The 14,728-nt window shown below is 42.5% G+C and overlaps 1 protein-coding gene across 1 annotated transcript in view; it reads left to right on the forward strand.

Moving 5' to 3' along the window:
- Positions 1-816: 816 nt before the first annotated feature.
- The window catches only part of LOC131681652 (transmembrane protein fend-like), a 209,279-nt gene continuing 195,367 nt past the window's right edge, over positions 817-14,728 (forward strand). Inside the window, exon 1 of the mRNA XM_058962579.1 lies at positions 817-2,319. Coding sequence (XP_058818562.1) covers positions 2,089-2,319 — 231 coding nt within the window. The 5' untranslated portion in view covers positions 817-2,088. The remainder of the gene's footprint in view (positions 2,320-14,728) is intronic.

Below are 14,728 nucleotides of genomic sequence, written 5' to 3' on the forward strand. Positions count from 1 at the left end.
CTGCAGCTGAAATTAAAAGTCTGCGAATTAGTAGACATGTCTGTAAATCTGGCATCTCTGCTCCGTTGCATGTTGAATGGCAAGCAGAGCACTGCGTTGCGTTCTACCACAGCCGGTGTAGCAGTCTGATAAGTCATAAATTTAAGTTATAAGAACTTGTTTTGGTATTATGTTTTAATTGCCGCAAGGTTATACTGTATCGATTTTGTTTGTTATTTTCCGCAAATTTAAGACCAAAAGAAAGCAAACAAAAACTGCTTGGACGAAATAGTTACATCTTAAAAATTTGACACAAGCTAAATCTTGGAACTATGTAACTCTATCTCTAAATATTACGATTTTTATAAGTATATATGTAAGCTACAATTACTTCTCAAACGATACAATCGTGACAGAGCCAAGTCTAATTGAAACGAAGCCAAAATAACACCATCAAGCGTACATCATTTAGCTTGCTATAAAAATCCATTATTCGAGCAGTCGAACAGCTAAAACCAACCACCGCGCTTCAATACTGAAGCAACTTGGTTTTTGATAGTATTAGTACAATCTGCATACATTCAAATGCCAACTCGCGCTCCGGATACAACCACACGCACATAACTAAAATCCCATTCTCGGAGAGTCGTCCACCATCAAAATTACCCTCTCTGTTTACTTCCTTTTTTTGCAATTTCCCTGCTTTTCCTGCAGACCGATGCTGCCGGTTGTAGTCGTGATCTCGCGTGGTTCAATTCCTCTCTGTCTCTTTCTCCACGTTCCGCTGAATCGTTCTCTCCATTTCTCCGAAGAGAGCAATCATTATTCTACGCCACTCTCCCGCTCTCTGAGTCCGCATTGACCGCTCGCACTCGCGCACTTCCCCGGGCCAGAGGACACCCAACCATACCGACGAACGACCAGCCCAGCAGCAGCAGCGAGCCGGATCGAGCACACAGCACCGTACCGTCATCGTTCGCCACTGCAGCAGCGGCTATGGTGTACCTCACTCTTGCCGTGGCATTATGCTGATGATGATGTTGATGCTGCCAGCCAACCAGCAGGCTGGGCTCGGTTCTGCTACGCTATGCTGGTTGTTGTTGTTGTTGTTGCTGTGGGGAGCCTCCTTCACGTTTGGTAGAGTTGCAGAACCTGCGAAAAAGGAACAAAATTCTCAGTTTGCACCGAAAGGTTTTCTCAATCGGACGCGAGAATCAGGGTGGATTCACGGTTTGTGGCGTTTGTTTTTGTATTGTCTGTAATTTCTGCGTTGTTTTATAGTGACTGCTAACTATTGATAACTTGAAGTGCGTACGGCCTTTAGTAAAGATAGTTCGGAGTTGATGTCATTGGCTGATTGCCATCGGCATTCGATTTCAGTTCGAGGAAGGCAACGAAACAACACTCGCATGATTTGACAGCATATTGTAAACATTGCATTTGTGTTTTCGACTACAGTACACCCCACTCGACGACAAGAACGTTTAACATCGACCAGCGAATCTCATCCCAGTCAACAGAGAACGCAATAAGTGGTGAAGATCGTCTTGCTGCAGCCAGCAGTCCGCCGTCGGTTCGCGATTTGGAAGTTCAAACTTCCCCACCTCCTCTCAGGCGCAGGCCTTCTTTCTACCACACGCGAAACGGCTCATGAATTAATAAATTATCGAGACCTGTGTCGGTGGTTTCGGGGCTCGGGCCCGCTCTCTCTCGGTCGCGCGGTAGAGCAGAAGCGAGTGCATAAGTAAAAAATATAAGAAAGATAAAAAAGATAAATAAAGTGATCTGGAAGGGAATCGAGCGACGGTCTGGAAGGAAGCGCACTGCAGAAGAGCAGTTTAAGAAGAAGGAGCATGAAAAATGATGCAATTATATAATTAAGAAGTTTGAAATATTTCTGTGTGTGTGATGTGAGCAGAAGGAGAGTATTATTATTTTCCACGGTTTCAAGTTTCGCGTGTTTTTTGTTTGGTGTGTTTTACCTACATCGAAGACCACGGCTCCCCAGCGATTAAGATCGATATCGCACTAATCCAACAGAAGGAACGCACTTCCACCATCCCGTCAGTCAGCTAGATTCGCTGTTATCCACCGCCACCGCCGGCCAATATGGCGCCAGTAGAGTTGAGGCTGTCAGTCTGGTGGTTGATTGTTTGTTTACTGACAGCCGCCTCATTGATCGCAATAGGCCATGCAGCGATACCGCCGGAGATGGAGAGGAATACCGTTTCGAAAGCAGTGGCAAAAAAAGTGACAGCTAACGGTTCACCACCAACGCCGACGGTTGCCGAAGCGGAAAGCGCGTCGGCAAAACAGTGTCGTGAGGAGTGCTTGGCAAAGGTAATTCTATTGGGTATTCACGGAACTGAGGACAGTATTTAGACGCTTGAGCATGATTTATCTGTCGAAAATTACTCTCATTCTCATTTCGAACAGCTTAACTTACACAATCGACAATAATTCATAGAACATTGAAAACTAATGTCACTGATTTGATCCATCGACACAGCTTGATGGTGGTTGGAATGAGTCGCTCGAGCGGAGTCGTGACTGTTCACGATCAGATCTCCGCCATAGCCAGCGGAGATGTCATTAAACGCGATGCATGCCCCTATTATGGTGGTGGGACTTTTGTAAGTAGCAACAAATGCTGCGCACATGTGCTATAGATATCAAAGACACATTAAACGAGAAGAATCGTGCAGCACCAAATGAAGTAATCAGTGTAAAATAATGTGCAACTGATTATGGGTAGCTGAATCAACAGATGTAGAACTATAAGCATAGTAATTATAGATGGGAATCAAGCTTTTTACGTGCCATAATGGCGGCCTATATCATTCTGTTTGTAATATGTCCTCAAGCCTTATTTGGACAATAGTCGTTTATTCTTTGCTACTCATCGCAATAAAGACGATTTTACTCAAAAATTAGTAGAATTTGTTTGGTGAATTAATAGGAAGTCTTATCCGAGTAAACGAAAGAGCGGATAGTTGGATTAAACTAGATGCTGGCGACCCGTAGGGTATTGGAAATTTGTTCTAAGCTACACTAATGCAATGAGAATAAGCCTGTATGCCAGCCGCTTGATAAGGGAAATTTATCCTAAGCTTAGACAAATGCGTAGACCGTTTAATAAACGAATGCCCAGCATTGTTAATGGAATGTTGCTGTCAAGCTGGCATAGACAACTATTGTCAACAAGACAAAGCAGGATATAAAAATAATTTTCTGAATAAAATTTAATCGATGCAACCTTCATCATTGTGGGAATTCTTCAATCACTTTTGAAGTACGCCACCTCCACGTTTTGATTAAAGCGATACCATCTAGTGGCGAGCATAGCGCTACTGTGCCAAAGAGCGATACCAACTTTGCTGCATGGACAATATTGGGATGCAATAAGAAATTGCGTTTTAACTAGAAGGCACCGTGATCTGATTAGGTATTCACTATTTTTCAGGTTACTGCAATTGAATTACCAAAGCCTACCTAAGAGATGCATCGAAAACTTCATTCAAGGCACATTTTTCAGCGATTGATTTAGAAATTTATAGAGAAAAGGAGTCGCAGCTTCCATTGGTTGTGAGAAGAACGGATTTGCCAACTTGTGATGAAGGGAGACTTCGCTCGTTTTAATGAGTGATCGAATACTTGTTTTAATGACTCGAAGCCACGTGTAGCGACTCGTAGCCCTCACAAAACTACCACTTTGTATGATGGTTGAAATGAACGAACTTTGGACAGTCCGAAAGCCATCCAAAACTTCCAACAGGGGACCAACCAACCAGAACCTTTCCAGCGTACACTGGAGTAACGCAGCCGCAGGGAGTCTTCGAAAAACCAGATAAGTCACCTTTAAACTTCAGATAAGTATCACCCGTAACTTTGGAGTTTCTTTGAACACTTTATATATAAATGCCAATGTTTGAATGTGTGTAATTTATGGACTTCCAAACGGCTTAACTGATTGCCGTAAAAATTTATACATAGTAGGCATTTGTTATGGAGCGTGTTTCTGTGAAATTGGTTGGGGATTATCTGCCCGCCAGATGGCGCTTCGGAACAAATTGTGTTTTCCTTCTATATCGTTGAAAGTCGCAGCAACGCGATATGGGTATTGGATAGTACTTTATATTAAAAAAAACTACTTTTCACTTTGAAGTCATGATTCGAATGAGACCTGTGAATCTCGTATTTTTGACTTTTATCATCTTCTTGTTTTGCCCTTATCGTTTTGATAGATTCAGATCAAAACACTCTAAATTTGTTTACCCAATTTGAGGGTAATGTTTTCGCAAATAACTGCTATACAACAATGCTTACATCAATCAACTTCCCGCTATGGGTTTATAAAAAACTTCAAATAACTTATCAGGAATGGGAAAGTATTACCTCAAATGGCACGTTCCCCGTTTGTAGTCACGGATTAGCGCTTTGCCGTATTTTTTTAATAATTTTTTTTTGATCCGAAGGAAAGAAAAAGGTAGAATTGGAGAGGACAAAACTAACAGCACCAAACCAAACAGCAGATCTCACAAATAGTACAAATCGCCTAGCATTCAAGAACTGGATTAAAACTTTTAGTATGTATGTCGTCGGACAAACCTCAGCACTCAATGGTTGGCACGTTAACTAGGTTAGGTTCACCGCCGGATACTGCATCAAGCGGATGGCGACGAAGTAGGGTGCCAAATGCCTCACAAAAGCGAGCATCACCGAGGAGTTAACAGTCGGGGTAGGTTAGATGCACCGCCGAGGACTATCCGAGTAAATTGTGGTAAAGCAGGGAACTATTCGGTACCGAGAAAACGCTCACCGTCGAAGAAATCTCAGTTGGAGTAAGATGAGTTCACCACCGGGTATTATCAGAGTTGATCACGACAAAACTGGGAGCTAAATGGCTCATGGAATGAAAAGCAAAATGTCTCACTGCGACGAGAGTTGAATGGCTCCTCGAGTGGAGTTCGGGGCTAAACGGCTTAAGTACGTGCAGGATTGAAGTGGCGTAATAGATGGAGAGAATGACGAAAAGCAAGAGCAAAGTGGGATGAAAGATGACTCAAAGGTCGAGCCTTTTCATGGATCAAGCGAGGCTCATGGTTTACTGCGAAAAACTTCTGAGTAAAAGAAAGAGGTGCGATGAAAGCACAACGAGGCCCACAATATTTATAATATTTTGATTAAGTACTGTGGGGGAAAATGGCAAGGTAAAGAGAGTTATTAGTAGTTAGGTACGTAGGTGAGTCCCTCACAGTCAACTCATTGCAAGCCAGGCTTCCATCGTCGTGCAACCACAAGGCCTCTATCCCACAAGACAGTGATCGAGTGCAGGAACCTGAACGAGATCATAAGATAAGACGAGCTGAGAAGTGCACTAAAGGAACAATGTGCTCTGGGAGATGCACCACTGGTAATCCGTTTGAAGGAGGCGTACGACGGTATTGAGATGGTGTCAATACAGCTCTCGACGATCGTAGCTAGAAAACTGTTGAAAACAAGCCGAATCGAAGTTTTGTGGTCAGTGTGTCAGTGTCATTGGAGGCTGTTCCTAGAGTTTCTAGAGTTGACAACCGTCCTGTCCAAGAGGGTGTGGATAGCACACACGAAGACCTGGTGATCACCAAGATCAATTGTGTATTCGTATGTAGCTTTTATGCTTCCCCAGGGTGGACACCCGAGCAGGACAATCGTATGCTGGACAGACTAACCGACTCGTTAGTCAGACGATCGCCGGTTGTTATAGGAGGAGACTTTAATGCTTGAAATGAAGTGGAATGGAGAAGCCGACTGACTAGCGCAACAGGGTATAGCTTGTTACAAGCCCTGGTAAAGCTGGATTTATCGCTGTGCAACGAAGGTTCCGCTGGCACCTTCTGTAGAGGCGGTCGGGAATTCAACATCGGCGTAACATTCTGCAGTACGACGCTGATGGATAACATGAATTAGCGAGTTAGTGAGCTGTACACACAAAGCGAGCACCATTGGTCAGCGGAACTGTACTGTAACGCGGAGAGTAAGGGCTGGCGAGCGGAAGTGAAAAATAAAGGTCCTCAACAATGATCTTTTATCGAAACACTTCGTGCAGATAGCATTCCGAATGCCGATAAGCTGTCGGAAACACTAGATAGGGCGTCTGACGTCACAATGACGCTGGAAATGGATTCGATGAACTGCTTGCGTTCAGCGGATAGGTGGAACGAAGAGTTCAATACCCTTCGTGCTGCCTGCTAAAACCAGAAGACGCGCTCTGAGAGCAAGATCTGAGGCAGTCAGAGAATAGTGTAAGGTGGTATTCCGGGCGGCCAGGGCCGCTTTTAACCGTGAGATAGTGCTGAGCATATCATCCTTCTACAAGAAGCTGTGCAAAGAAGCAAACACTAACCACTGCCCTGCGGCAATATTTACCATGCCATGTTGGCCAAGATCAAGAGTCCAACGTGTTGCTAAACTGAAGACTATCGTTGCGTGAGAATGGGCTATCGCAGAAGCAGTTCGGATTCCGGAAAGGCTTTTGGACAGTGGATACAAGTACTGGGACAAAAGAGAACGGGTAATCGCTACTGTGCCGTGGAAACGATCGACGTGAAGAACGACAGCTTGGTGGCTCTCTAAACACCGCACAGAATGCTGATTAAAGGGCGAACACGAAATTATTGCGACACATTCAACAGGGCATAACTTTTTTACCATTAGGTAAAAATCAACCAAATTTTGCACACTTTCTCATTGATATGTATTGTTTACATGCTGTCAAACTCGAAGTCGTGTTTTGCGATTCAAAGAAAATGGAGGTGAACCAACGCGAGTCGTCGAGAGAACAAATTCTTTTCAAACACCTGGAATTTCCTAACCTGTTGCACCGGCAGTTGGGAAAAATGTTGAACATTCACCATTCAAACGTCTCCAGAGTGTTGAAGCGGTTCCAGGAGCGGTTGACGTTGGACCACGGCAAAGGAGCTGGAAGACAACCGGGAACAGAGGACAAAAAAGGCGGAGGGAAAGGTGAAGCGGATGATTAAAGCAAATCCCAACGTCTCAAGCCGTGATTTAGCTTAAAAGATCGGCATGTCTCACAGTTACGTCCAGAATGCAAAGAAAAGAGCTAGACTACATACATACAAGGTACAGAACTTCCCAAACCGCGAAGAAACTCAATGAGCTTGGATTTCCAACCTACGGGTTTGCTGACGATTACCAAATACTAATTACTGGATTTTGCATCGGAACAGTCTTTGACTTAATGCAACAGGCATTAAGAGCTGTCGAACAGTGGTGTCGACAAGTTAAACTATCAGTTAACCCAAGCAAAACTTCAATGGTTCTTTTCACGAAGAAGCGAATAACAACCGGGGTTCGTCCCTTGCAGTTATTTGATTCTGAGCTACTGTGTGCAGATCAAGTCAAATACGTTGGAGTCATATTGGATTCCAAACTGAATTGGTCTGCTCACATTGAGTTCAGAGTCAAGAAAGCGTGCATGGCCTTCGGGCAGTGCAGACGAACTTTTGGAAAGACCTGGGGTCTCAAACCTAAATACATCTATTGGATTTACACGACAATTGTACGTCCAATACTGTCATACGGATGCCTTGTGTGGTGGCAGAGGGGAGAGGTGGTGACAGTCCAGTCAAAGCTAAACCATCTGCAAAGAATGGCGCTCATGGCGTTGACTGGTGCTTTCACCACGACTCCGACTGCTGCTCTTGAGGCACTTCTAAATATCAAACCATTACACATACACTTAAAACAAGAAGTACATGTGCATACAGACTGCAGGTTACTGGGCTTTGGAACAGTAATCATGTTGATCTTGCTACCAGTCATACACGATTGTGGTCACAAATGGTTACATGGAGTGAAGATATTCTTGCTCCCAGCGATATTACACTCACTTGTAGTTTTCCTTACAGGACATTCCATGTGAAGATTCCCTCTCGAGAGGAGTGGTTGCCTGGCTTTATGGAAAGACAACAACAAACGCAAGTAGTCTGTTACACTGACGGTTCTCTGGTGGAGGGACGTGCTGGTGTCTACTGTCGTGAAATGAGATTGGAACAATCTCACTCACTAGGTAGATACTGTACTGTATTCCAAGCAGAAATCTTTGCGATTATGTGCGGGGTCCGGCAGAGTTATAAACTTCTGCTCCGATAGTCAGGTTGCAATCAAGGCCCTTAGCTCAGACAAATCCCGGTCCAAGCTAGTGATCGCGTGCCGAACCCAAATCGAAGAACTAAGCATTGTCAACACTATCTACCTTGTCTGGGTGCCCGGACATTGCGGTATTACTGGAAATGAATGGGCTGACGAATTGGCCAGGGCAGGTTCAGCGATTGACTTCGTTGGTCCTGAGCCCGCGCTGCCAATTTCGACAAGTTGGATAAGGGAAAAAATATGGTCCTGGGCTTCGTCCGAGCACCGCAATTATTGGAGAAATCTACAAACGTGCCGCCAAACAAAGGCATTTCTAGAACAACCATGCCCAGTGGTTTCGAAAAATCTCTTACATTTTTCGAAGCTCCACTGCGGCATGCTGACCAGGGCTTTAACCGGCCACTGCAAACTCAATTATCACATGGCAACTATTCAGCGCGCTGAGTCTTTTTCATGTGATCTTTGTGAATCCGACTACGGAACCTCATATCATCTGATATGCAACTGTCCAGCGGTAGCGCAATTGCGATTTCTAGTCTTCAGCCGTCCTTATATAAACGAAACCATGTTTGGTCGACTGAAACTCAGAGACATACTAAAGTTTCTTATCCAATGTGGTAAAGAGCTTTAGGCTTATTCGCAGGCAAGTTGAACTACTTGTGAGTTTAACTTACCTGTTGTTTATTTTTGTTTTGTGCTGTTATTTTTCCCACCCTTCCAATTCTACTTCTCCACACCTCCTTGTCCTTTCTTTCCGCTCAGAAAATGATGAAAACACACGGCAAGGCACAAATCCCCGACTATGTACGGGGAACGTGCCATTTGAGCCAATATATTCTGATTTCTGATAGAGTGTGGCCAAGAGGCCATGACGTATCCAAACGAACATGAAATTTGACGTATTCACAATAGAAATACGTCAGATTTCTGCTCGTTTGTATACGTCAAACGCGTCTTGGCGACACTCTAACTAGAGTGCTCTACTTATTACCTGTAGAAGCTGTCAGTTATGAGACAGGAGGTTTTGTACTTATAGTTAAAATCAATTTTTGCCAAACAAGTTTTTTTGTTTATTGGGGCTTTAACGTAGAGGTCATTCGCGTTGATTTTGTTGTTTGATCAACATTTCATTGGAAAATCGATTCCATTACTATGCCTACTACATTCGTTCGACTATTTCTGTGTACATATAGCCGCCGGCGGCGACGGCCGCCTCTCCACTCAAGCTTGAGCAAAAGTAAAACTACAACATAGGGAAACACTTCTCCTTCAAATACCTAGCTGTCACCAAGCCACCAATCCGTATCGGAAAATCTTTTCACCCGAGCGATCATCGCGCAGCTGGCGGCTAACATCAAAGCACCCGATCCGACGAAAGGGCGCTTTCCTGGTAGTATGCTTTTCTTTCGCAAATAATATATGTAGGTAGGTAGGTAGGTAGGTTGGTACCTCGCCGAGCTAAATGACCGTTTTGTTCGACTGCTTTTTTTCCCTCATTAAACATTGCATGTACCTTCCTCAACTTCCTTGCGATAAACCGTGCTGGACAGAGCAACAAAAAAAAACGGTGAGCATCTGAGAGCAACGGAACAAAAAGCGGAGTGAAACTGTCCAGCGAACACAAAGTGACGAGGTCGCGATGATGGATTCTTGCGCGACTCTGGGAGTTGTTTTGCTTTACTCTAAACGGAACCTTCTGGTCGTACACATAGACTCTTCCAGCTACAGAAATGTAATTTTAAAACAAGATAGGAAACCCGCATGTCGTTCCCCGGCCCCCTTCTTCCTTCCCGTCGGTATCCAGTGGACGATCCCCAGGAGTGATAACACCTCGCACATCTGAAGTTAGTACTTATCAGCGAGTGACTTTTTCTTGCACTAGAGCGCGAAGTTACGCGTAAATATAATTGTTCCCCTTTATGAGGTGTAGTACCTCTAGTCTCAGGTGTTCTGTGTTTGACTTTAGTTGGTCTTTAACGTTTCGTACCAGAGCGCCAACGGATGCGCGTAATTAATAATCTACAGAACATCAGAGGCGACGCGTGTGTAGAGTGAGAACAAAAAAGAACTCACCTACATGAAGTTCAATCCAGTCGGGGCTAGGACTGAAATTATTTTTGCTCACTATCTTCATCACTTGGTTCCGGATCGGTAAGTGCCTTCGGTGCACGGGAGTTCATGTATGTGCTGCGTGTCGCATTGTTCCGTGTGGAGGGAAGGAAGAAACGTTAGCGGTATGTAATTACGCAACTCTTTCGTGTTTTTGCTCTGCATACGGCAACACTTCTGTACGCTGTCATCAACGTATCTAGGGACTAGCGTTGGCCCCTGCAAACGGGTTGCGGTGCTTGGCAAAGTAATCCATCAGAAAATATTTTGATAATAGGTAGGGGTTATCTGGACAATGGAAAAGTGATTGACCACATGTTCTGATACTACTGAAGAATGCAGCAACGCGCTGAATGTGCTTTACAATTGGCGTGTTAAATACTGTCAAAACTGTTTTGCAGCAGTAGGTCCCGATGTTACGCTGAAACAATAACGAACTTCAGCAACTTCTTTCAAATCATATTAACCCTTTCATATTCAACTTTTTTTCTAAACCATATAGGACATCAAAAATATTTTTTCATAAGATTGTGAGAGTGAAGAAATATGAAAAACTTGTTTTGGTTAATATACACTCAAAAAAAAGTAAACGTTATGCCTATTGATTTTACACATAGATTTTTGCAATTAACGGAGGCATATAGACACTATTTGCTGGCACATAAACCTAATGTGTGTATTTACAAGAAATATTAATCTTACATTCACATTTCATAACTATTAGGCACATAAAGCCTCATTCTATAATAATATGCACATATAACTTATGTGTGTGCATACATAGTTTATACAGTTGACATATAGAAGGTATGTGTGCGCGTGATAACAATAGCATTTCTTCTTCATATGAATTTTAAGCGGTTTGAAGCAAATAGAATTAACGTTTGGATTTTTTTTCAGTGTAGGTGCTTCCCTCGCAGTGCTAGAAATTGCTTAATTTTTGTCTTCCGTTGCTCAATAAAATTCGCCTAGAATATTTACAATAGTCCGAATGCATGGAAGACAGTCTAAATTGATAGGTGTCATCAGTTCTCCATTGCAGGCCAATGAAGATTAAGCGGGGGGCTATTTGCCAACTCGGATGCGCTAATTGCCCTTCAATTTGCCAGCAAATTGCTGGCAATTATGGGGCTATTTCAAATGGAACATTTGGACGATTTGCCGCCGTTATTTTTTAGCCGCTCTACCCGCCCTTTAATCGCCCCCAAATCGCCCAGGGAATGCGCCATTTAATCGCCTTTAATTGGCGATTTGCAGCAAAACCAAAATTAGTCATGCGACACCTATGATTCAGCTCATGAACTGGCAAACTGATATAATTTGCTTTTTTCACCCGTAAGTAAGTCGTAGCTTACAACAAAATCTTCATTATCTTCTCGGAAAAAGCTAACCAGTGCCAAAATATGAATGAAACGAGTAAGTAATTTAATTTTATTTGCAATTATTCTGAAAGTACAGCCATTTGCAACTATTTGACTCATACATTTCTTCGAAATATAATCGGGGTATTATTGTGGTTATAAAAAATCGTTCCATAAATAAAGTTCCAACTCGAAACCGAGACCCAATCAGCACCAATGTCAAACTCCTTTATATTTTGAACTACGTAGGAGATTCAGTGAAGACTATCGGAGAGAAGGATCGGCTGTGCATGATACAAAGCTGACACTTTCCTATTAGCCGGATATACTCTTTCCTCGCGTGATCTGGAGAGTTTCGTGAATTTACACCATCTCATGAAGGTTTAGCTTAACTTAGGACGAACGGGAAATGCTGTTGCGGCGGCTACGGTGCTCAACAAATTACATTTCGAAACAGCGCGCATATAGCTCTGCGAATAATATTAGAAACCACTATGTTTTACACTCTTTTCGCAAGATGTTTACTCATCATCTGATAAAATGATGATTTTTCTCCATTTTCATAAACAATTATCAAAAAATTGATCGGTAATTTGGTGTTTAAAAGTCATTTTTTACCAATGTTTACAGAAAATATATGCACTATGACAGAACAGAATAAAATCAGCAACACTTTCCTTCCAGCGCTATCTGCGAGCGGTTTCAACGTAGAATCGCCAATTGCCTAATATGAATATAACAACTATTACTTATTTTCGGATTCATTATCTACTCACATAAACTTATCACTACACTAGGTAATCACCACCAAATTATAGAAAGAATCAATGGTTAAATTGGCAGTGCACACCAAAACTTACCACAATGTGACTTTTATTAAGAGTTTAGGTCAGATATCTTGTTCCACTATATTTACACACGATTCCACAATTTCCCACATTCGTTGGCTAAATGAAGTGCACTAGACAAACAAAATACAAGCGAGAATACGCGAATTGTTAAAAAAAAAACAATTGTATGCTTTAGCCAAACATGAACCGCCATGTTTGAAAAACGCAAATACAACCAAGTCCTTTTCAGCCGCCAGAAAATTTGTCCAAGTGTTGAAATTGCCTTTAATTCGCATCCGCAAATTGCATTTGTTCCTAGGGGCACTTAGCACAGGCGAGTTGAGTCAAACGTCAAACTTTTTAAATCGCCTGACCATGTTCGTCCGCATTTTTTTGACAGGGTATCAGTTCATATTTCTTCACCGCTTACTGAGTATTTCTGGTAGCACTGCTCCAGCATTGACTAATCCATGTACAGTTGGGTTAGTGCGAGATTGAGGTTAAATCGGGTGGAATTTTTGCCAAATGAGGTTAAATCAGATGGCGAATTGAAAACATATCGTTATATGTATGTTGTCTATACACATTGCAACTGTGTTGGTGTCCTAGACGTCAAATAAGTCAATAACCGAATCTGACTAAAGCAATAATTTCAGTGCTACGGAAAATACTTATAACTGTAAGTGCTCAAATGAAAGGTAATAGTCGTAGTAATGTAATGTATACATGGAAATAACCTGACGTCGAACGAATATAGCAGGAATAGTAACTGATTCAATTCGCCAATGAAATGATGACCAAGGTTGGTTCCAAAAGTCATTTGATAGTCATTCTAAGAAAAAAAAAAAACAAAATCAACTTTTGTTAGACAAAAATGGATTTTAACCATAAGTACAAGAACTTCCTGTCTCATAACTGCCAGCTTCTACAGGTATTAGGTTCTGCCAACGGTAGAGTGTAAGGGCCACCATGTAATTTAGCTAGTTCTGCAGAAGGCGAATGCACTCAATCGACGCCGGTCTAGGGATGTGTATTTCCCCCGGGCCCGGAGTTGTGTAGGGGGCCCGGACTTTGAACAGAAGAGATGATTCTGTCAATGATTCTTTAAATAACTGGGAATGGGCGTAGCGTAGTTGGTAAATCGATAGCTTTGTACGCAGCGCACCTGGGTTCGAGTCCCGACCCCGCACATAGGTTTAGTAATTGTTCATAAGAGATTTTTCTAACCCGAAGAGGCGAATGACCTTGAGGTTAAAACCTCTATAATCGAAATAAAACAAAATTCAATAACAATTTATTCGAAAATTCAATTAGAGTTTCAATATTGGTATAATTAATTTCCTCCATTTTCTATCATCCCTCCCCAAGGTTGAGGTGTTTGACGGTATTGCAAACATCATCAAGCATATTACGTGCATCAGTGCTACAGAACCTCTAACAGACAATCGTTTTAAGATGGTGTCGTATTTTTTGGACTCCATTTTGTTTTTTTTATTCGCACCGCAAGACCATACCATAAGATCGAATACTGAATGCCTGTGCAAACACGGTCGCGATTGCGTCAGCCCAAATGGCGAGGGGAACTCTCTCACTTTCTCTTTACCAGAATTGCTCTCATTCACTCTTCGTTGCTCTCGCAGTCTATATCCAGTAAACGAAATAGCGTACAGCCAGGTTTAACTAGATTCTGGCGATCGGTATACTATTGAAACGCTGTTCTAGGCTATCCGCCGTAACTTGCCGTTTACTGTAAAAGTAGTGTGGGTAGATGCAGGCTAACGAAGCTCTCATCTGTTCGTGCTTTTCTGTCTCTCTTTTTTCATTTGTTTTTTTTTTCTTTGTTTCCGGTCGTTGTACAAACATTGCATTTTATTTACACTGCATTCAAATAGCATTAAATAAAGAGTTTTATTATTTTTTTTCGATCTAAGGTGTAGGAATCTTTCCGAACAAAACTTATATCCTACAATTCCCGGTCGTTGCGCAAGCTTCCCGTTTTATCTGCACTGTTATTTAAATTCAAAATTAAGGAGTTATCTTTGTTTCATTACTGTTTTTGTACTTCGGTGTGGGAAACGTTTAGTATTGAACTTATATCCTACAGATGGTTATCGCATTACGCCTCGATAGTGGTGCATTGAGGAGACCGAGAGGGCTTATGCGCTTTTTTATGTTCTATGTTCTTTCATACTCTGCACTATGCGCATACCAACGCTCAACCACTAGTCTGAGCGAGGTGACGTGGCCAACTGGCGGTTCGACGTGGATTGACTTTTGATGTGTGCCGTGTTT

The sequence above is a fragment of the Topomyia yanbarensis genome, chromosome 1 (assembly GCF_030247195.1).
Source record: "Topomyia yanbarensis strain Yona2022 chromosome 1, ASM3024719v1, whole genome shotgun sequence".
NCBI lineage: Eukaryota > Metazoa > Arthropoda > Insecta > Diptera > Culicidae > Topomyia > Topomyia yanbarensis.